We start from the raw sequence: 22,445 nt of genomic DNA on the forward strand, positions 1-22,445 counted from the left end.
ATGGCGGCCGGCAAGGGCGGCGGGCGGGAGGCGCTGGCGCTGCAGTGCGAGTGGGGGCTCTGCGCCTTCGTGGCCTCGCGCATGGAGGAGTTCTGCGAGCATGTGGCGCTGCACCTGCGGCAGCACCTGCCCGGCGAGGCCCGCAGCGACGCGGACCCGCTCGGTAAGGAGCGCCTCGAGCACCCGCGTTCCTCTGCGAGCACGTCCGTGTGGGAAAATGGGCCTTTCCGTCGGGAAACTGTTGCACTGCGAGAGGCTGATGGAGAAACGTGTGTAGGTTTCTCAGCCTCCAGGGCTCTGAGCTTCATCTGGGAGCCTTGCCTTCATCCTCTAGCACTCTGGGTGTTTCCTGTTTTGGCTGCAGAGGAATACACGTGCCTGTGGCAGGAATGTGGCTTCTGCTCGCCGGAGAGCCCAGCCGACCTTGTCCGCCACGTCTATTTCCACTGCTACCACACCAAGCTGAAGCAGTGGGGGCTCCGGGCCTTGCAGAGCCAGTCAGACGTGAGCCATTGCCAGCTGGATTTCCAGAGCCGCAACATCATCCCCGAGATCCAGGAGAACTTCCTGTGTCTATGGGAGTACTGTGAGGTGAGAGCCTGGGAACCAGCTCCGCTTCCCAAGCGTTGTCTGTGGCATGGAAACCAAGGCGAGGAGAGCTGCCTTCTGCTTGCTGTGCTTGTGTCTGCAGGACAACATCTCCTCTATTCATGTTCATGCTTCACCCTGTTCCCTATGTCCCCACAGAGGTCATTCGATAATCCTGAGTGGTTCTACCGGCATGTGGAAGACCACAGTTTCTGTTCCGAGTACAAGGCAGCAGGAAAGGAGAACCACGTGGTCCTGTGTGGCTGGAGAGGTCAGTGGAAGCAGGCAAGGCTTCTCTGGAGAGCTCTGCACAGGGCTGGGCTGCAAAGGTCGTCCAGAAAAGCTCTGCCTTCCTTGCTCGGCCAGGGTCTCGGAGAGCATCTCTGAGTTCAAGAGCATGTGTGTGGTTCTGACAGTGAAATACTCCTGTAGAACTTCCTTCAGGAGCTCCAGTGGATTATTTTATATAAAACTTCCCATTCCTAGTTAATTTGTACCTAGGAGAAAAGGCTGTGACTTACTTACTAGAATAATTGCTCCCTTCTCTGTGCACAGCAGCTTTGTGTTTGTCTTAGCTGCCTGGGGGATGAGGGGACCTGTGCAAGTTTTAGCCTGGTGGCCTCATGGTGCTGCATCTGTGCTGCAAGGGCTTTTTTTGGAGCAGAGCTGATCCTTGTGTGGCCAAACAAGTAGCCTCAGTCAGGCTGTGGGCTACAAGACTCCCCTCTGCCTGTTGGAGTGAGTTGCTTTGCTGCATCCCTTAGGAATGATCTTAACAGTGGCCTTGTTGCTTGTGTGCAGACTGCGACTGCGCCTTCAAGGGGCGCTGCAAGCTGCGGGAGCACCTGCGCAGCCACACGCAGGAGAAGGTGGTGGCCTGTCCCACGTGCGGGGGGATGTTTGCCAACAATACCAAGTTCTTTGACCACATCCGCCGTCAGACTGCGCTGGACCGTAAGCTCCTGTGGGCATGGCGAGGGGTGGGTGGTAAGCAGTCTTGCTGGGTTCTCTTGCGCTCTGCGCAAGGTAAGCGTGCTGTGCTTGCAGCACAGAGGATAGATTGGTCCTCAAAGGTGGTTTTATGTTTTGGCTTTGCAGTTAGTGTCTGCTGCCTCTAATAGGAGGGAAGCGTTCCTAGCTCCACTCCGAGTTCCATTTGTTGCTCTTTGTGTTGTTGTTCTTGCTTCTCGCTGACCCTGCCCTCTTCTCGCTCGATGCTGCAGAGCAGAGGTTTCAGTGTTCTCACTGCTCCAAGAGGTTTGCCACAGAGAGGCTGCTCCGTGACCACATGAGGAACCATGGTGAGTGAAGGCTCCTTCCTGCAGCAGAGGCTGTGTGTGTTCTGCCCTGCTCCACAGTGACGTTTCCCCGTTGTTTCCCCTGAGCAGTGAACCATTACAAGTGCCCTCTGTGCGACATGACCTGCCCGTTGCCCTCCTCCCTGCGCAATCACATTCGTTTCCGGCACAGCGAGGAGCGGCCGTTCAAGTGCGACTACTGTGAGTACAGGTGAGGACCAGGGCTTGCCGCGTTCCTGACTCGTGGCAGAGAAGGGCCCAGAGGCCTGTTTGTGTCTACAGGACACACAATTATCAGCTTTGTTGCCTTTTTGTTTCCTTTTAGTTGCAAGAATCTCATTGATTTGAGGAAACATCTGGACACGCACAGCAAAGAGCCAGCTTATCGCTGTGAGTTCGAGGCCTGCAGCTTCACCGCACGTTCCCTCTGCTCCATCAAACTGCACTACCGGAAAGTCCATGAGGTGGGAAGGGAGCAGAGGGGTGCATTTGTTCCCAATAAAGCTGAGAAACACTAGCTGTGACGTGCTGTACAGAAGCATGAGGAAAAAAGCTGAAGCCTTGTGAAGTGCCCTAAGATGGGGCTATAGCAGTGTGAGGCCAGGTTGCTTTCCTCTCTTCCTGCTGCAGTGATATGTTATGTCAGTCTTCCCAGAGAACCATTTTCCTCCCTCTGCACGTGCAGGTGGATGCCAGGTGCTCTGATGAGGCTTGCAGGGCACTCATGTTGCGCTCTCTGCTCTCCAGGGTGACTCGGAGCCCCGGTATAAGTGCCATGTCTGCGACAAGTGCTTCACGCGTGGGAATAATCTCACTGTGCACCTCAGGAAGAAACATCAATTCAAATGGCCCTCAGGGCATCCTCGCTTCAGGTATTGCCCGCCCTCAGCTCCTCACTACCTCCTCTCTTGTGCAAGCAGCTGCTGCTGCTTCCTGCTTTTTACTGAAGCCAGCAGAGATCTGGCAGCAATGGGGTCTGGTGTTTGCCTGCGATGTTATTGGGACCCATTTTCTGGGGCAGGGAAACACTTGGCAGCACCTGTTCAGTAGGTTCAGACCCTGATCCATGGAGTAGTGCTGAGTGGGAGTTCCTGCAGTGGGTCAGATCGGGGACATGGACAGTAGTGCCATTGCAGCAGCTGCATTTGGGAACTTCTCTGGGGAAGGGACTGCAGTGTGACTTGGTCCGTCACCCTGCCTGTCTCCGCTCAGGTACAAGGAACATGAAGACGGCTACATGAGGCTGCAACTGGTGCGCTACGAGAGCGTGGAGCTGACGGAGCAGTTGCTGAAGGACCGTGAGAAGCAGGCAGAGGCCCTGGAAAATTCAGCTGAGTGCGTGGTGCTCTCTGAGGGTGAAGGCAACCTTCAGGCCGTCGTTCTGGAGGCGCCAGCAGGGGCTCCGCCGGTGGGGAGCAGCAACGCTGAGCCACAAGCAGCCTCGTGGCAACCTGCAGCTTACTCGGCTGGCAACCCTGAGCCAACAGGGCCAAGTGCCTTCCCAGGAGCAGCACTGTCCTTGGAGCAAGAACCCAGTGCCCCAGCCAACCCCATCATCCGTGTAGTGAACCGGACCAACGAGCACGGGGAGAGTGAGACTGTGTATTATGTCATGGCTGGCGCATCCTCTGAGGAGCGGGCAGCATTGCCTGGCGGGCCGGCCGTGGAGCTGGAGGAGAATGTCATGGATCGCCTGCAGAAGACAGCTGAGGAGTTGGGCATCCAGATTGTGTGAGGAGCTCACGTGCCTCCCTGCACATGGAAAACGGGCTGCTGTGGGATGTGCTGGGGGAGAGGGCAGGTCTCCTCCCGCATGGGGCTGGCTAGCTTCTCTCTCAGTTGTTCCAGTCTTGGTGGCTCCTGGTTCTGGTCAGTGTGGAGAGGTGGGAAGGGCTGGTGCTGTCTGTCAGACAACAGACTGGAGCTGGAAAGAGAGCCAAGGATTTGAGGATTAAAGGCAAACCTCTCCTGCTTCTTCAGGAGGTTCTGTCTTTGTCTGGCCTGGGCCTTTTCTGCCTGTTTACTTGCTGGCAATGTGGTCCCTGCTGCCATGCAGTCAAGTTGTCGGGTCCTCAGTGAGGATCTCCCCAGGCAGGGAAGTGTGGATGCAGCAGGTGAGGTGGGTGGCCCTCAGGCCTGTTCTCCCCCATACTTTGTTCGCCACAGGATGGGGTGCCCCGCTTCTGCCTTCGTTGGCACTTCCATTCAGGATGTCTGTCGTGTTAGTGCCTGCACTGCCGATACCCTTAGCACTGCACTCATCTGTGTGGGAGGAGAGGGCTGGAGGTGCTGTCACTTACATGGGGTTTGGGGGCTTCCCAGTGCTTTGTTCTTCCCTGGGTTTCCTCCCCACATTGGGGCTTGGGATACTGAACAAGTAACTTGTACTTGGGAGCGACAAATAAAAGCCAGACTGCTGGACCAACTGGTGAGTGGTGTCTGTCTCAGCCCCATCCCTGCAGCCAGGACATGTGGTGAGCATGAGTTCAAGCTGCACAGGAGCTGCAGGGTGAGGGAGGGACACCGTGGAGCTGCCACGAGCTTTCTGCTATCCTGCGTGGTGCCACGTGGTGCAACTGCCTTCTGCCTTGGAGAGTGTGTTGTCCCATATCCCCAGGGATGGCACTGGAAGGCCAGGCTTGGCTCAGGCACGCCTGCTCCCTGGTGTGCATTTGATTTTACTGCCTCCTGCAGAGTGTGAATCTGCGCCGCCTGCTGTGTCATGTTTTGGATCTAAAGAGAAGCCTGGGCTTGTGGGTAGAGAGGCAGCTCATCCTTTGGGCAGTGGTTTGGACAGCATGAAGTCGGTGTCCCGGGTGTGAGCAGGGTGACTGTGGCCTTTGCTGCCCTTGGTGCGGAAGTGGTGACGCCAGATGGAGGCAGACAGGCAACCCCAGTGCCCCTCACTGTCCTTGGGCCTGGCGCTGACTTTTTCCTTCTCTTCCTTTCTCAAGCAGTGCAGCAAAAGCTGCTGGGACGCCAGGTTAGTGGAGAAAATCGCTTCATGCTAAACCCCTGGCCATCTGCTCACTTTCTAATTACAACTGCTGTGGGTGTGACTTGTGGCTGTGCCCTTGGGGTGGGGGGCACAAGAGCAGCTCCTTCAGCTCCAGCAGGGGCAAGGAGCAGCAAGCAGGAGGATGCAGTGAGCCTGGGCTGCCAGCACAGGATGCAGCCAGCCTTGCTCAGCCTTCTGCACTCCTCTTGGATGCTTTCTCGCTGGCACTTGGCACGGCTGGGCCAAGAATACCCTCGAGAGAAGGGACTCCAGCCAGACAAGCTTTCGCAGCACTCCCATCTTGGCTCCCTCTCCAATGCACGGGCCTTGGGGCTCTGCTGCCAAGCCGTGGCAGTGCCTGCTCTGTCCCTGGCGCGCCTCTGGCTGCAGTGCTCTGGTCCTACCTGAGTGCTAGGTGCTGGGAATGGGGAAGAGGCTGGGATGGCTGACAGGAGTTGTCCCTTTAAACACTGGCTCTGGGAAGGGTAATCTGCCAGGGATTATCTGATGGAGAGAGTATTCGGATTAAGGGGAACGTCTCCTCCCTTCCCCCATGCCCTAAGGCGTCTCCCATCCCGAGTGCATGGAAACCGAGTTGGTTTTGCCCGGGGCAGGCCGGGTAGCACTCCTGGGTCTCCGGGAGATGGGCAAGCCAAGGGACGGCATCCTGGGATGAGCTGTGGGGCAGAGAGGAGGGTGGTGCATGTGCTATGGGGCTGAGCATCCTGTTCCTTGCCTTGCTGGCTTTGCTGGTCTCCTCTGAGGAGGAAGGTAATGGGGTGCAGGAGGGGCTCATAGGAGCTGGGCTCGAGCTGCTGATTGGCTAGGTTCTGGGGGACTGGGGGTGCTCAGCCCCTGGTGTCCCCAGGCGAGAGGAGCAGAGCCCTCTCAGCCCCTTTTTGCCTTGCTCCCTGCAGCACCAGGAGTTCTGGATACCTACTGGTCTGGCACGGCGCCCATCTGCCTGGGGGGCTGCAAGGGGAAGCACAAGGAGCTGAAGAGGAGTCAGTGTGGGAACGGCAGCTGCTGCTGGCTGGGCTACAAGTCATTCTGCCGAGGTAGGGCTGGCGGGAGGCAGGAGGGGACCCGGGAGGGCTGCGGGGCTTGTCACAGCCTGCCGAGCAGGGCAGGTTTTGCACCATGTGTGTATGTGGCACCTCTTTAGGAGCTTGCTGCTCCCTGGGCTGTAAGGGGTCTTTGACAGTGGCAAAGGGACCCCATGGCACCTGCCTGGCAGCCTGGCTCCTCGCTCAGGACCCCTGGAGAATAGTGCCAGGAGAGCATCGCTGCCATGCTGTGCTGCCTTGCCAATGTGAGGCACTTCTTTCCACGGGAACTTGCCTCTCCGCAGTGAACTGCGGGCGGCCTGAAGCAGACTTCAACTCCGTGGTGTACGGCAACGACTGGTGGGTCGGCTCCGTGGTGCGCTACAGCTGCCGGCCCGGCTTCCTGCTCCTGGGCGACCCAGCCAGCGCCTGCCAGTCTGATGGCCGCTGGACTCCCAAGCCTACCTGCCTCCGTGAGTACCACTGCACCACATTCTGAGCCAGGGGGATGCTGTGCCTGTGGAGTCCCGGGGAGGTATTTGCAGCCCCTTTGGACACGGAGGAGGGTTGCACACGGGTCTCAAGCCCCCAGTGCATCGCGGGGTGGGGGGGAAGGGGGTGCTGCAGGTAGACTACAAGGAGGGTGGCTGCAGGCAGCTCTTGATGGCATTCTCTGGCCCCGTTTCCCCAGGGATCTGCCTGCGAGGCCGGATTGAGATCAACGAGCGGGACATTACTGGGAGGTGCTCCTCATCCTGCAGCAGCCATGCTCACCTGGGAGCCTTCCTCAACCGCGGCTGCATCAAGATCTCAGCCTGCGTCACCAAGCAGTCTGGCTGGGCCCGCTGGTTCCAGCGCTGTGACATCTGCGAGTGCGACTGCCATGTCCCGTGCGGTGAGTGCCCGTGCTGAGGTGGACATGTGCTGGCCAGCAGCTGCCCACCCTGGCAGAGGTCTGCCCTTGGTGCTGGAGGGTGATCCCCAGCTCTTGCAGCAGCTGGGGGTGCCAGACTGCTCAAAATCTGCTGTTCCTCCCTCCCTTGAAGCTTCCTCTGGGTAAAGCTGAACTGGTCGGAGCTGCAGGATCCAACTCCGCTCCAAGAGGGTCCTCCGCCTTGAACAGGTGCTGCCTTCTCTTAGTCCGTCTCCATCGCAGGGCTCCTTCTTCAGCTCCATCTCTTGCAAGGCTGCTGGATAGGAGAGAGTGGCCCCACCTCACCACTGCTAAAGGGCTGCCCTTCAAAGGCAGAAGATGCTCATCGAGGTGGGGATTTGCTTCCTTCATCTGGGTCCATGGAGCTGGTATCTCTGCTTCCTTCTGTGTCTGCCTCCATTTGTGAGAGAGGTAGTGGGTGTCTGTGGGCCATGTGCTGCAGGTTTATTAATCATATCCCCCCAGTGGGTTGTGACTTTTCCCTGCTGGGTATTTCTTGTACCTTCAGCTGCTCCTGCTGCAGCCAGGATGGCTGAGCCGGAGTGTGAGAGCTGGGGTGTGCAGCCATGTGCTCCTTGCTGCCACCTCTGCATGGCAGAATGGGTCACCCAGCCAGGGCAAACAGATGTCTGCAGCAAACTGTGCTAAGGAATAAAGTGTTACCTTGAGACTTGCTGCCCCAAGGTCTTTCTGGATGTGCTGGGGAGTGTCTCCAGCCAGTGCGGGTTCTGCCCTTGCCCATTGTTGCACTGTCTCTTTTTCAGGAAGCAACCTTTCCTGCAGTCTGTCTCCTTTCCCTCTTGGGCCCTTGGCTGCTCTCTGGGGTGATGCTTGGGCTGGCTCAGGCACTGGCTGGGTCCAGCACCCAGCTCTCAACGCTAGTCTCGTGCTCCCAGGGGAGCTGCCCTGGCTCCCTCCAAAGCAGTGCTGAAAGAGGCAGCGTTTTCATTCTCCCGGAGAAGCAGGAACAGGGCAGGAGTCTGTGCAACAGGGTGGCCAGTGCAATTGGAGTCAGGCTGCACCACAGCTAATTTAAGATATGCTTAAAGGAAATCACACAGGATTTCCAGTTATGTGGAGAGAATCTATGCCTGGCTCCATTCCTGGAGGCGAGCACGCGTGGCAGAGCTGAGAGAGGTTTCTTCTGCCACTGGTCTTGTCCCATAACACTGATGCACAGTGGGGACTCAGCTACCACCAAGGCCATGCTGGAGAGGTCCAAGCTGGGGTCCAGGTGAATGCCAAATGTGCCTCTGGTGCTGGCTGCCAGAGCTCCCCAGGCACCAGACCTGAAGCCCTGTGCGGTTTCCACCTTGAAGGGACTCACGGTGAGTTGCTGCAGCGTGCCAGGGGCTGCACAGCCAGCTAGGGGATGGCTCTGTCCTGGTCCAGCCCTGAGCAGCAGCGGGACTTCAGTGGCAAGGGAGGTCACTCCCAGGCCCTGTTTGCACCCTGGCCATAAGGGCGAGGGGCTGTTCTGCACTGTTCAGAGGGCATCTGGGCTGAGACCTGCTAACCGTGAGCGCCTGGGGAGGGAAGCAAGTATGGTGAAAGCAGGGTGAACTGGACAGGCCCCACATAACTTTTACTCCATGAGGAAAAGGCTCAAGATCTCATGCGGAGCCTGAGGTGGCCAAGACCCTTCAAACCTCTCCTTGTGCCCTCCAGCACCTGGCCTTAGGCTGCCCTGCCCCACAGACAACTCTTCGAGTTGCTGGTTCCATTCTGCTCTTGCATGGGCCTGGATTGCTACCCCGAGATCTATTCCAGCCCCAGCCTGGCTGTGGCAGGGGAAGACTCTCCTCAGCTTGACAGATGGTTTTCTAATTAATACCCTCGTTAGTGCCACTCATTTCCATATGTTTAAGCGCTGTGGTGGGTGAGAGGTGTGAGTAACAGTGAGGATGAAGCCAGGCGAGCTCTGCTGAGGGTGGGAGTGTGGAAGGCCAGCAGGTCTGTGCTGATGGGCTGTGGATGGAGCGTGTTGCGAGTGAAGCCGTGCAGGGTGGGACAGGTGCAGCCCTGACACTTGGTGCCCTCTCAACTCCCACACCTGGTCTGTGTTGCCCACACTCAGCTTTGCTCTGCGGTCCCATCCCAGGAGCCTGTTATCACCTGCTCTGTGCCTCATCAGGGGAGCTGTGCTGTGGTGCACTGGGGCTGCAGCGGGGGCTGGATGTGCTGGAGGTGGTGAGCGCCAGGCCCCTGGGTTGGAGATGCACAGGATTCGCAAGAGCAGACGACCGCAGGGAGGAAATAGGGCTGGTCCCTTTAAGAGGCTTTTGCGCTGCCTGGCAGTAGAGCCTGCCTGGAGAGCCCAGCCTGCCGGGCTGACATTCAGCTGCGGGATAAACCTGGCGGAGAGGGGCCAGCGCGTGGCCACCGCTGGCCAGCCACCCCCGGGGGGCTGCTAGACCCTGCTGGGCCCGAGGGGCACGGAGAGCCCCCTCCCTGCCGCCCCAGCCCTTCTCCGCTCTGCAGAGGAATGGGGAGGAGACCCCAGCCGGGGATTAGCAGGGGCAGAGCCCAGCCAGGGGGCTGCTGCAGCCGTGCCACGAGCTAGGGCTGAGGACGGACTGCCGGCGGTGACCTGGCTGACTTCTGGCTCCGCTGCTCCATGCCTGGTGTGTGCTTGGCCAGGGCATCTAACGCTGTCCCTGAGCATCTGAGGCGGGCATCGCCTCTTTGTCTGCAGAGGAGAGGCTGAGGGCGTTGCACCCAGGCACTGCTGAATCTCTGGGACTGAAGGCAGCAGGAGCAGCAGCAAGGCTTGCGGCAGGAGCTGCATCGAGGCACGGCCGCTGCCAGACAAGAGAGGAGCCAAGCCATTGTGTCTGCGTCCCGCAAGGTGAGAACCAGTCTGCCCAGCCCGGCTCCCCTTTTCCCTGGAGAAACCTTCTGTGGATTTGGGCATGGGAGGTGATGCTGCCAGGGAGGATGGGGGAGAAGGGTGGGATTGAGGGGGCTGAGCAAGGCTACAGCATTTGGGCTGGTGAGGGTGGAGGGGGGCCAGCAAGGAGCTGGGATCAAGGAAGAACATCCTTGGTAAAGCTGCCTTGCCCAGCCCTTGCCTTGGGGGTGGGTTAAGCCAGGGAGAGCGGCTTGGAGGATTTAGCAGTCCTTGTAAAGCCTAGCTGAAAGAGTCAAGGTGAGCCTGAGGGCGCTTTGTGCCTCCCGCAGCCCCCCGCCCTGCCCTGGGACTGGTGCCACAGCTCAGTGCTTGTCACAAGGGGGTCCCCAAGCCCTGCAGCTGCTGGGGAGGGGGATCTGCATTCCCCCCCTTCCTCCCCAGGGCTGGGGCTGGCTTGCTTCCAGGCCTGAAAAGGATCTGTCTGCAGCAGGGAGAGGGCCGGGAAGATCTCAGCGCAGCTCCTCGCGAGGCCAGCCTCCCGTTTCAGGGGATGGTGTGTGCGCTGCAGCAAGTAGCACGCTGGAGCCTGCGCCTCAGCAAAATGTAGGTTAGCAAAGCATTAGGACCCCCGCCCCAGATGGATGCAGGCCAGCGTGCTCGGGGATAGCTCAGGCTCTGGGTGCTAGCATGGTGGGGACCCCCAGTCCTCCAGGCTGTGGTGCCGCAGTGAGTCAGGGAGCAGTGTGCTTCCCACCCTGCTTGGCTCAGCATCGGCCCTTGCATCGCAGAGAAACCCTTGAGACTAGTGGGGCTGGGGAGAGCTTAACCACAGTGCAGCCAGCTCTGAGGAGTGTGGCAGCAGGGGGGCCTGTTCATCACCCCACCAGCATCATTGCTAGAGCCACATGAGTGACTGACCATGGGGCTGATGAGCTGCTCCTCGACATGAGCCTCTTTGTGAGGCTTGGCTGCAGGAGAGCTGGGGGAGTGAGGCCACATCCATCCCTCCATCCAGCTGTGGGTGCTGGACCACAACTGGGTGATGTTTCACAAGGAGGTGAAAGGTCTGAAGCCAGCAGGGATGAGGATGAGAGAACTTGCTGTGTATCAGCCCCTATCCCTGCAGTCCCCATCCCTGAGAGAAGGGTCTCTGTGAATCTGTTTCCATGTTTTCCACAGAGCAGCACCATGGCAGAGAAGGGCATGGATCCCACATGCGTCTCCATTGCGCTGGAGGACACAGTGTGCCATGCCAGCCCCCCGGATGCCCCTCTCCTCACCACCCATCTGAAGAAGGTGGAGAACCACATCACGGAGGCCCAGAGGTTTTCCCACCTTCCCAAGCGCTCAGCTGTCAACATCGAGTTCATCGACCTCTCCTACTCTGTGCGCGAAGGCTCCTGGTGGAGAAAGCGAGGTAGGAGTTGCTCCCCTGCACCCCTCATCCCACCTGGGTCCCCTGCATCTCTGTGCTGCATCCATCCCTCCTCTGACCACCTTGGTGCCCTAGGACAGTATGGCCAGTCTGCGGGGCTGCGCATCTCTGCTGCATCCCACCAGAGGAATGCGGAGCACAGCCCGAGCAGGCAGCCGGCCAGGGCAGCTAGCAGGGAGGCAGGGCAGCTTTCCCAGTTCAGGGAGAGCCAGGGTGGATGTGTCTGCCCAGCGCTGCTGCTTGGGGTGCGATGTGACTCCGAGGGGTGCCCTGGCACAGAGCCCGGCAGGGAGACTACGTGTGCTTTGCAGAGGATTTCCTCTTCAGTGGCTCCCCAAGCAGCCGGGGCCTCGGTTCCCTTTCCTGTGCATGGCTCCGGACGAGAGCTCGGGAAGGGGAGGCAGATGGCAGCTGGTGGGTGGCAGGCTGCTTTAATTAGCTCTCTTGGCTAATGGGATGCCAATCAGGCAGCCCTGTGAGGCAGAGGGGGAGCATGAAGGAAGGCCGAGAGGAGTATGACCCTGGTGTGGAGGCTACAGCGGACAGCCTGGAGCGCTCAGGGCTTCTCGTGGGGTGTCCTGCCAGCCAGGCATTGTCAGAGCCTCTTGCCTTTTCCCAGCTGTTCTGGGGAAACTGAGGCACAGCAGAATGGCAGCACCAGCCCCAAGGGCCCTAGAAGAGGTCTGGCTGTGTGTGGCAGACACACAGGGCAGCTTGTGCCTTTCTGCAGCATCCAGGAGTGCTGGAACCTGGCAGTTAAGGCCGCTGCCCTGCAGGGGAAAGGCTCAGGCAGCCAGAGCTGGAGGGGAGCTGTGGAATCAGGGATGTTGTGGGTAGGACGGCCCTCTCCTCAGCACCCAGTGTGAGTGGAGGAGCCCGTTCAGGGCTTTTGGCTCCTGGAGCTGGCTGGGCTGTCCGCGCACTGCTGACGCGAGAGGTTACTGGCAGTCAATGAACGCGAGTAACCGCTCCGCAAGCTGCAGTGGCGCCGACGTGAGCGGCATGCGTGGTGCCGGCGCGCGCCAGAGAGGGGGCTGCTCGGTCTGCTCGCACCGCTGCTGTGCTGGGGTGCAACATGCACAGCCCCCTGCCCACTGCCACAGGGCTCAGCCACCACCCCTGCTGCCTTCCCCCCAGCTCTCATCAGACCAGGAAGCCCAGGGGGCTTGCAGAGTGCCTGGGCATGCCGGGTGGTCTCCTACCCAGAGAGCCTTCCTGCCTGGGAAATAGAAGCTTGTAGTGCCAGACACCCATCCTGGGGCAGGAGGGGCAGAAGGGCTGTCCCGACAGGGTGACATTGTGGCCTTGCAGCGTCTGTCCTCCAGGCAGTGCATGGATGTGTTGTCCTCTCCCAATGCCAGCTGCCACCCCGGGGCATGGGGTGGACGCGTTTACGGCAGGGCAATGCCTAGACCCAGTCCATGGCTTGGTTTGGCCCTGGCACCCTGCATCCTGTGGCTGCCCTGCTGGGGCTGTATCTTGGGGGCAGTTCCTGAGAGCCCCAGGCTGTGCCTGTTCCCCAAGGCCAGCACATCATGTTTCTGCTGCCAGGAAATGCTAATCAGCTGCATTTAAAGCAGAGATAATTCTAGGTCTGATTAGCAGTGGCTGCTGCTGGATGTCAGAGCACAAGTGCCAATGAAGGCACTGGCCAGGCACCTCTCAGACTTGGGGACACAGGCTGTCCCATGCCCCACTGCCCCAGGGACTGGGGAGGTGATGGCATGCCTTACTATCATGGCCACAGCCTGCTCATGGCCCCAGAGGGCTTCGTGCCATCCTGCTGGTCCCTGTGGTCCTCACCATGACTGAGGGCATGCCTCTTGTGCTGGGAATCGGTGGTGTCGGTCACGAGCAGCAAGCAGGGAGAGTATGGCCACCTGAACATGACAGCCACTATGGGGATGGAGACAGCTCTGGGCTCCAGGAGGGCCTGTGGCTCCCCAGGCACTGCTGCTCCCTCAACATCCAGACATTTGTGCCACCCAGGAGCGCACCCTGCGCTGCTCTCTCCCTACAGGGTACAAGACTCTCCTGAAATGCCTGTCAGGGAAGTTCTGTCAGCGGGAGCTCATTGGCATCATGGGGCCCTCAGGCGCTGGGAAGTCCACCCTCATGAACATCCTGGCTGGATACAGGTGAGATGGGCCCTGTGGCCAGCGGGTCTGGGTTTACAGGGCTGGGTGCCCTGAGACACATCTCCATGCGCCTTCTTCCTGCAGGGAGACCGGCATGAAGGGCCAGATCCTGGTGAATGGCCGGCCACGGGACCTGCGCACCTTTCGCAAGATGTCCTGCTACATCATGCAGGATGACATGCTCCTGCCACACCTCACTGTGCTGGAGGCAATGATGGTGAGCAGCCTGGGAGATGGGCAGCCCCATGGGCTCAGTGTGTGACACCCAGGACGTTGTCCACTAGGCACTGGGCCCACACTGATAGCAGCCATTTCCAGGGGTTTTGGGAAGCGGGATCCAAGCCCTGTAACAGGTCTTTCCTGCTCTCCCACCCGTGACCATCAACCCTGAGCTTTTTATATGGGATGGGGCCATAGTACAGTCATCTCTGTCCCCTCCATGTCACAGGCATGTCTCCCTGCCCATCCTCTCCACACAGGTCTCTGCTAATTTGAAGCTGAGCGAGAAGCAGGAGGTGAAGAAGGAGCTGGTAAGTCCACAGTCCTCCTATGTGGCAGAGGAAAGATGGGTCCAGAGCCCTCATCTCTTTCCAGAACTGGGCTCTGTGGGGCAGTGGGTGAGACCCAAAGGGTCCCCAATGATGAGAGGGCTGGGGAGAGGCTGTGGAGGGGTGAGTCCCCAGTGAACAAGGCTGTCTTGCAGGTCAACGAGATCCTGACAGCTCTTGGGCTGCTAGAGTGCGCCTACACCCGCACCATCTCGCTGTCTGGGGGCCAACGCAAGCGCCTGGCTATCGCCCTGGAGCTGGTGAACAACCCTCCGGTCATGTTCTTTGATGAGCCCACCAGGTGAGGCTGCAAGGGGCTCTGCCCACCAGCCCAGGGGAGACAGCTGCTCTGCCTAGTGCTGATTTAGCAAGGGAAGCAAATGGGAGGCAGCTGAGGGCATTTCGAGGATATACTTCTCACCCTCTCATCTCTCCCTTTTTCTCCTTGCTGCCTCTTTCTCCTCTGACCCGTCCTGCAGTGGTCTGGACAGTGCCTCCTGCTTCCAGGTAGTTTCCCTGATGCGGTCGCTGGCTCAAGGCGGACGGACCATCATCTGCACAATCCATCAGCCCAGTGCCAAGCTGTTTGAGATGTTTGACAAGGTTTGCTCTGGCCTGGGGAGCAGGGTTCTCTCTCTGCGGGGTGCGGGGCGTGTCTGTCATGTTCCACTGCTCTCTTGCAGCTGTACATCCTGAGCCAGGGTCAGTGCATCTTCAAAGGTGTCGTGACCAACCTCATCCCCTACCTGAAGGGTCTTGGCCTCTACTGCCCCACGTACCACAACCCTGCTGACTTCAGTGAGTGCATTTGCCCTGGCTGGGACTATGTTGGGAGCAGGAGGTGGCAAGATTTGAACACAAAATCCAGCCCTACGGGCTACCCAAAGTGTACTGGGGTTGGCAGGGAGTGAGGCTGAGATACAAGGTCTGCATGTCTCAGGGATCCTGTCCTCCTCTGCAGTTATTGAGGTGGCCTCAGGAGAGTACGGAGATCTTAACCCCGTCTTGTTCCGCGCCGTCCAGAATGGCATGTGCACCATGGCTGAGAAGAAGAGCAGCCCTGACAAGGCAGACTCATCATGCCCAGCACACTGTGTGGGGGTGAGCGGGGAGAAGAGGAGTCTCCTGTGGTCTTGGGAGTGGGAGATTCCAGGGTACCCAGACGGGGACATACTGGTGCCTCCTGTCCCATAGTGCAGAGGTGTCCTGGGGTGCTGGGGCCCATCAGGTGTGGAGGAAGCAAGATGTTCAGCCAGTATCCACCAGCATTGACCTGTGGCTCTGTGCTGGCATCTCCCAGAGCCTGCCCTTACCAGATGTGCTCCTGAGGGATATCCTGGAAACGGGGAACATTTGAGAGCCTATGTTGTGAGCCTGACCCATACCATTGACTTGCCTGTGATCTTTCAGGACGTGGACCACATCGAGAGCCACACATTTGCCACCAGCACCACGACCCAGTTCTGCATCCTCTTCAAGAGAACGTTTATCTGCATCCTGCGGGACACGGTGAGGGCCGGGGAGGATCAGTGGCCAAGGGAGAGGGGACGCTTGGGGCACAGGAGCCAGGGTTTGAGGAGCAGGCAGAGATGGGGGCGTGGACAGTGGAGAGAGTGGGGCTCATGTCGGAGCAGCAGTCCTCCTTTTGAGCCCTGTGATGCTTGGTTCTGAGTCCTGTGCTCCCTCTGCCTGCAGGTGCTGACACACCTGCGGTTCATGTCCCACATCTGCATTGGGGTGCTCATAGGGCTGCTCTACCTGCACATCGGCAACGATGCTGGCAAAGTCTTCAACAACACTGGGTTTCTCTTCTTCTCCATGCTCTTCCTCATGTTTGCTGCACTGATGCCCACCATCCTCACCTGTAAGGACCTCTCTGACTCAAAGGCAATTAGCTGCCCCTGGCATCACAGTCCACCCCTTGGGGCAGAGGGAGGTGGTCAAGCTCCATGGTTGAGTATGGCTGCAGGAAAGTGAGGAGTTAGACAAATTGGGACAAAAGCGGGGACATGGGAGAAGAGAGGGGAAATAATCAAATAGAAAACAGGGAAATTTCCAGATTGGATCACTGGAAATATATTCCAGTTGTGAAGGTATCGTCTTTTGCTTAACAGCTGGCTATAGTGCACTTGCTGGCTCAAAATAGAATGGCTGTGTTTGTTTATTTATTTATTTACTTATTTTGCTGACAATTTGTCTGGGAAGTAGTTTGTTTGACCATTTCATTTCTCTTTCACTCCCCTCAAAAGCTTAACTAAAACACCCCAGCCAGGCTGACTTTTCCATGCAGAAAGTTCTCATGTTTGTTGGTGTATTTTTTTTTTTGCTGGCCAAGCACTTTGGTCTCTTGATGTCCTGGGCCTGGGGGACCACCAGATACTGGAGCACGGGGAGGTGAAGGCTAGAGCAGTGTGAGCCAGGGAACTGTGGGCTGCTAACTGCTCCTGGCCTTCTCCCTGCAGTCCCCCAGGAGATGTCTGTGTTCCTGAGAGAGCACCTGAATTACTGGTACAGCCTGAAGGCCTATTACTTGGCCAAGACCATGGCGGATGTGCCTTTCCAGGTGAGTTTTTGTTGGACTCGAGCATCCCTGAGGGCTTCCGTACCCAGAGAGAGTCTGGTGGGATGGTGGTGAGTGTGGGCATGGGCCCTTGAGCTGTCTGTTTCCCCACCCCTCTCCAGGTGATCTGCCCCATCGCATACTGTAGCATCGTGTACTGGATGACAGGCCAGCCTCCCGAGGCCACGCGCTTCCTCCTCTTCTCTGCTCTGGCCACTGCCACAGCCCTGGTGGCCCAGTCCCTTGGGCTTCTCATTGGAGCAGCTTCCACTTCCCTGCAGGTTTGGATGAGACCCTGGCTTTGCTGGGACTGGGAGGACAATTGTGTGGAGGCAGAGATATTGCTGGGTGTCTCACAACAAGGAGGAATGTGAGGAACGGCTGGCATGTGAATGCTGCATGTGGCCACGCTTGTGTGCACCTCTCTGTGGTGACATGACTCCCACTGGTCTCCATTCCCCAGGTGGCCACCTTCGTGGGACCCGTCACTGCCATCCCCGTGCTGCTCTTCTCGGGCTTCTTTGTCAGCTTCAAGACCATCCCCACCTACCTGCAGTGGAGCTCCTACGTCTCCTATGTCAGGTGGGACCCTCCACTCTGGCCAGCAGCTCCTGTGGGGCCTGGGAAGGAGATGGGCATCCTGATCTGTCCAACTTGGTATTGAGGTGGCACGTGATAACTCATGTGGTGCGTTCCTCCCTAGGTATGGCTTTGAGGGCGTCATTCTCACCATCTACGCCATGGAGCGTGAGGACCTGGAGTGTCTCGAGGACTTCTGCCCTTTCCAAAAACCCATCAAGATCCTGCAGGAGCTGGATGTGGAGGAGGCCAAGCTCTACCTGGACTTCCTCATCCTGGGCATCTTCTTCATTATCCTGCGGCTTCTGGCTTACCTGGTCCTCAGGTACAAAGTCAAGTCAGAGAGATAAAGGGGCTGCTGGGCCCCGAAGATGTACCCGGGCCTGGCCGGCTGTGAGAGACGATCTGCAGACGGACACAGCACTCCTGGCAGGTCATGGTCCGGTGGTGGAGGTGTTGGCAGGTGCCAGCCAGGCCTGGCTCAGTCGAGAAGGGTTTTGAGATCTCGGAACTGTTTTAACCTTTCCACACACTCATCATCGCACATGTTTTGTACAGCCTTGGCATGTGCCACCCTCTCCCCTGGGACTGACAGACCCTGTGGAGCTTGGATCCCCTCTGGTCACCTCTGCCCAGCACCTCCCCTCTCCACCAAGCCCCTCAGGACAGCAGGGACAGTCCAGGGGAGGAATGGCTCTGCAAAGCCAGGCCGTGGGCGAGGTGGAGAGGCAAGGGGGCACTTGGGGCCAAAGCCGGAGGAAACCCCTGCGAAGCACGACTCTGCAGTTCACAGCTGCCCACCTGCGAGCCCCTGGATAGCAGCATGTGTGCCAGGGTCGAGGATAGCCCTGAGGAGCAACAGGTCGCATTGCACAAGGCTTTTGCTGTTTCCTGCCCCTTCGGACGCAGAAACTGCAGCATTCCCTTTCTTTCTCTACCTGCAGAAATTCACCCTCTTGTTTATTTTCTCTCTCTCTCTCTCTCTCTTTTTTTTTTTTTTTTTTTTTTTAACTGCACTGGTTCCCAGTGTGTGGGAATGGGAGCCAGCACGCAGTGGAGAGCTCAGAGGTCCCATGCCCTAGCAGTGATGAGCTGCTAGCAATGCCCCTCTCTCTCCTGCAGGAGCAGAACTATCCCCAAGCCCTTGGGGCTGGCCTCATGCCCTGCATCACCTCACTCCTCCCTGCACAACCACAGCTCTCCCAACAGCACTGGGAAGATGCCCCTTGCTCAGCACAGGCTTTGCCCTGCCTACAAGAAGTCCCTTTGGCAAGCATCTCTGGTGGCCCCCCCAAAGTTGCCTCTGCCCCTTACTGAGGTAGGGCGTTTTAGCACCTTGCTGGTTCTCCAGCACAAGTTGCAACACCAGAAGCATGGAGAGGGCAAGGGACTGCATAGAGTCACTGCAGACCTGGAAACACAGCTCTGTGCAGCATCCGGACTGGGAAAGGCAGCTCTGCGCTGCTCTGGCACTGCCTCAAGTGTTGCCTGTGAGACGTGAGAGCCAGCTCCCTTGGAGAAGGGGAGGACTTCAGAACAAGGACCAGGAAGAAGAGTAGATTTCACTTCTTCATGGAGAACAACACTTTTCTTGAGGCTCTTCTTTACTCTTCCTGGCTGCCGTTGGGACCGTTCTGCTCAGTTGCAGTCTATCTGATGGGAGATACATGGAGACAGGTGGTTGTGTTGATGCTGGACCATCAGCAAAGTTGGGTTTTCCTCTGCCTGCACTGAATTGCTGTGAAGAACCCAGGTCCATGGGGCACTCTTGCATGGAGGTCCCAGTGTGGGACATGCCCGGGTGCCCTCCCTGCGCTGAGCACAGGGATATTCCCCAGGGGCTCTTGACTGACTTTCTACTATGCCTCCCCAGATGCCTCTACATTCCTGGATCTTCCTTCGCTGCCCTGCTCTGCTGTCACATCATTTCAAGGGTGGCCATCTCCAGGGCCGGGTGCTGCACACAGCTGCTACCTTGGGGCAGGGCCAGGCCAAGGGGAAGCCACTTCCAGGTCTACTCTGCCATCAGACGTGCAGAGGGACAGGTGATGAGGGGGACAGTAGAGATGTGGGCTGTTGCCCATCTCCATCTGTCCATCTGTGGGGCTGTGAGGCAAGTGCCCATTCTTTTATCCTACTTCAGGGGGGCAGCGAGTTAAGCCTTGCCCAGCGTGAGGTCTGCAGTGCTGGGCTGATGATTTCCTCCTGGCTGGACACCAGGTCAGCATGAGGTGCTGATGGCTCGGTCCTGCACAGCTCCTGCCACCTGTCTTGTCCCCAGCAGTGGGGGCTCTCATGGAAGGAGGCTGACAGTGGGTCCTGCTCCGGGCATCCCTCTCCTGCTATCCGTATCCAGCACGTGCTACCTCCAGGGAAGTGGAGGAACCAGGACTAGAGGGGCTAGCTGTGTGTAGTGCATGCAGCAGAGCAGGGCTGCCAGCATGCACTACTTGCCAGCTTTCCCAGCTCCCAGGGAAAACTCCATGGGACAGTGCTGAGGGTGGCCAGAGAAAGATCACCCGGGGGGCATGTGCAGCTGGATCTGAGCTCTCCACTAGGGGCAAATGACTGCCCATGTGGCTGCTGTGCAGGATCTCCAGGACTGGCTGGCACAGTGGCCAAGCCCTGCGGACCAGGTATGCACCTGTGTGGGGTAGGGGCCCAGGGCAAGCATGCAGCCAGAGGACAGCTGTGTCCTGAAGGTGGATGACTGGGGTCATGGAGCAAAAAAAATCCCCACAGACATGTATGGTGTGCAGGAGAGGCCCGAAGTGCCCAGGGGAAGGGGATGAGCCTCCCTAACAGTGATGAGCCTGGGCTCCTGCTGGCTTGCAGGCCGCACTGGTGCTGGGAAGGGGCTCTCCGTTGGCCGTCCCCTCACAGCGAAGACAATCCCGTAGATGGAGGAATGCACAGAAGTATGCAAAGGGTTGAAGCACACTTGCACTGAGGGGGGACAGGGGGTCTCTTGAGGACCATCTTTCTGGAATGAGATAGCTATAGTGCTGCGATACCCTTGGCATTAGCCTGTTTTGTGGGATGTGACTAGGCTTGGTGTTGCCTTGTCTTAAGCACATCTGAGCTCAGTTCCCTATCCTCACACTGAGCTCACGAGCATGTCAAGGATACACTTTTTCAGAGCAAGGGCGTGTGGGTGCCACCAGGGAGTGTGTCTGGATAACCAGGAGGAGAGTGTGATAGAGATCAGGATTCTTCCTCTACCCTTCTCTGCCCCCTCCCTCCCCTGCAATGCACTTTAATGGATGAGGATGTGGTTCAGCCTGAGCCTCTGGCACTCAAGGAGCATCCTGCTTCCTTGCGTGCTGCGAGAACTGCCCATGAACCTCACCCTGCTGAAAACTGTTCTGACTTCTCAGCCTAAAGAAATGGACGTAACTGGCACTGCTACACATGTGCTGAAAGCAGGCATGGGCGCACAGGCTTGCAGGCAGGAACACAGCCTCTCACCTCCGTGCATGGCCAGGCCTCCTTGGTCACACGCACAAGAAGAGCAAACACATTATCATGCTGCAGGTGCTTGGGGTTGTCTGAGCAAGAGGCTGGGCCAGCGCAGTGAGGGGATGGGGCTTCTAGCAGGGTTTCACCCCACTCTCCAATCAGGCAATAAAACAATGTTTCGTTCTCACCTTGTGTGGATGCCATTTATCCCGTCCCTCTATGGTGGGAACTCCTGGTAGCTCTCAGCCACCTTGGAGCCGTGCTGGGGCATTGGGTTTCCAGCCTCCACTCTATCCATACGTGCAGAGTAGTTTGTACAGCATAGGGCATACGTGTCAGGCTGGGCGGGGGTGTCCCAGGGGTGTCCTGCTTATCAGGCTGTGCCGTGTGCAGGTAAGTGGTCCTGGCTTGCCGGCAGGTTGTGTCGTAGGAGTCGTGGGGCAGGCAGATGTCTTGTGGTTGATTTTGGTGTTTCTGAGATGCCAGCTGTACTTGTTGGGTTTCACACATCAATAAAACTTATATTTATACCGTAGTGCCTGGATGTCTCCTATCACTGAGCAGCTGGAGGGTGTGAGTGTGTGCACATGTACAAGTACATATACACGTGCGCCTGGCTATGCCGGGCCCATGCGCCTATGTCGGGACGTGGCATGGGGAGGGCAAGTCTGGAGAGGCAGCCCGAGCCCAGGAGGATGCCTGTATGCCGACATCATTGCAGCTGAACACTTCATGTGCCAAGGTCTTCACCTCTGCACCCAGCATTTCCTCAGCAAGGTGCAGGAGCAGATCTGCAAACAGCAAAAGGTATGTGTGCATATATGTGTATTTGTATAAATAGGTATGTGCTGCTCTCAGCACAGCTTCCTTGGGCTCTTTGCCCACAGGGACTGTTGTAGTTTCTATACACCCACCTTGGTGCTAGGTGCTGCATGTGCCCAGCCAGGGTGGTCTGGACTCTGCAGGCTCCAATTCTGGAGCAGGGACAGGCCAGCAGCGCTTTTTCCTTGCCAGGGCCTGTGCCAGATGCAGGGATGTGCTGGTGCCCGCAGCTCTCTGCTCTCCCCACCCCGCTCCGGCACCGAGCCAGCACGGCCGTGGCACGGGGCGGGACGCCGTGGCAGGAAGTTGCAGCTGCGAAACAGGCGCCGGAGCGAGGAGCTTCTTCCCGGAGACAGAAACGGCAGCAGTGAGGTAAAAGACCCTGGGCTCCCTTACCCAGGCATCCGGCAGGCTCGGTACCCCACTGCCTCAGCACGGCACCTGGGGGAGCAGACGTGGCAAGGGAACTGGCCACCCGGGGCTTCTGGCAAGGAATCCTGCTGAAAATAATGCCTGGCACTTGGCTGCAACCTCTTGCCATGCCCTGGGCTCGAGGCACCCATATCCGCTGGCCCCCAAGTCCCGGTGGACAGCAGGAGGGCTGGCCATAACTGGAGCATGGGAGCACTGGCATGCAGGGGTCCCTGAGGGGGGGATGCAGCAGGCAGGTGTCCTGGGGCCTTCTGCTCCCTGCTGTGCCCTGGGTGGCAAAGCACGCTTGTGAAAGGCCTGGGGTCCAGGCCTGCCGTACACTAGGGTTTGCTTACTGAAAAGGCACCGATAACGGCACCCACCTTCTCGATTAGCTCCACCGGGCCCTTCTCTGTTCCTCGGTTGCCTCTCCTGGAACACAGGAGAAGGGACTGCATAAAGCCCAAGATGCGGGAGGTACGTGCTTGTCTTCTCCTGGTGGTGGGGCAGGAGCAAATGCAGGCAGTTTTTGTCTCTGTCTCCTTTTTTTAATCCCATTTTTCAGTTTCTCAGGATGTTGAAGGTGTTGAAAGCAGCCTGCGCCCCTGGAGCATCACCCTGCTGAGCTGTGGTTGGGGCACTGAGTCAGCACAGGCACAGCCTGTTCTGTAGGACCTGACTGCACAGGTCAGGCCGGGTGTTGCAGCACCCCATCCCCAGGGAGGAGGGCTCTTAACCCTGCACTGCTTGCTGCTGGCTCCTGGGCAACCCTGGTTGC

At 58.3% G+C, this 22,445-nt stretch overlaps 3 protein-coding genes across 3 annotated transcripts; all 3 read left to right on the forward strand.

The window, feature by feature from the left end:
- On the forward strand, positions 1-3,715 carry HINFP (histone H4 transcription factor). Its single transcript, XM_010219449.2, has 9 exons — positions 1-163; positions 365-591; positions 748-859; positions 1,390-1,542; positions 1,812-1,889; positions 1,977-2,097; positions 2,212-2,350; positions 2,634-2,758; positions 3,099-3,715. The coding sequence occupies exons 1-9, from the start codon at positions 1-3 to the stop codon at positions 3,619-3,621; spliced, it is 1,641 nt and encodes a 546-aa protein (XP_010217751.2). The 3' UTR covers positions 3,622-3,715.
- A 1,879-nt stretch (positions 3,716-5,594) lies between these two features.
- Positions 5,595-7,069, forward strand: LOC148594210 (protein lev-9-like). Its single transcript, XM_088527391.1, has 5 exons — positions 5,595-5,655; positions 5,802-5,942; positions 6,236-6,403; positions 6,622-6,825; positions 6,977-7,069. The coding sequence occupies exons 1-5, from the start codon at positions 5,595-5,597 to the stop codon at positions 6,988-6,990; spliced, it is 588 nt and encodes a 195-aa protein (XP_088383517.1). The 3' UTR covers positions 6,991-7,069.
- Positions 7,070-9,488: 2,419 nt separating this feature from the next.
- ABCG4 (ATP binding cassette subfamily G member 4) lies at positions 9,489-17,579 on the forward strand. Its single transcript, XM_010219430.2, has 15 exons — positions 9,489-9,712; positions 10,895-11,132; positions 13,171-13,288; positions 13,373-13,505; positions 13,768-13,818; positions 13,992-14,137; positions 14,316-14,439; positions 14,520-14,634; positions 14,798-14,937; positions 15,247-15,345; positions 15,532-15,700; positions 16,299-16,399; positions 16,519-16,677; positions 16,860-16,978; positions 17,100-17,579. Exons 2-15 carry the CDS (start codon positions 10,904-10,906, stop codon positions 17,323-17,325), a joined length of 1,929 nt encoding a protein of 642 aa, XP_010217732.1. The 5' UTR covers positions 9,489-9,712; positions 10,895-10,903; the 3' UTR covers positions 17,326-17,579.
- Positions 17,580-22,445: the final 4,866 nt, after the last annotated feature.

This window comes from Tinamus guttatus, unplaced genomic scaffold (assembly GCF_059628265.1).
Source record: "Tinamus guttatus ecotype Peru unplaced genomic scaffold, ASM5962826v1 Tinamus_guttatus_pri_ptg000284l, whole genome shotgun sequence".
Lineage (NCBI taxonomy): Eukaryota > Metazoa > Chordata > Aves > Tinamiformes > Tinamidae > Tinamus > Tinamus guttatus.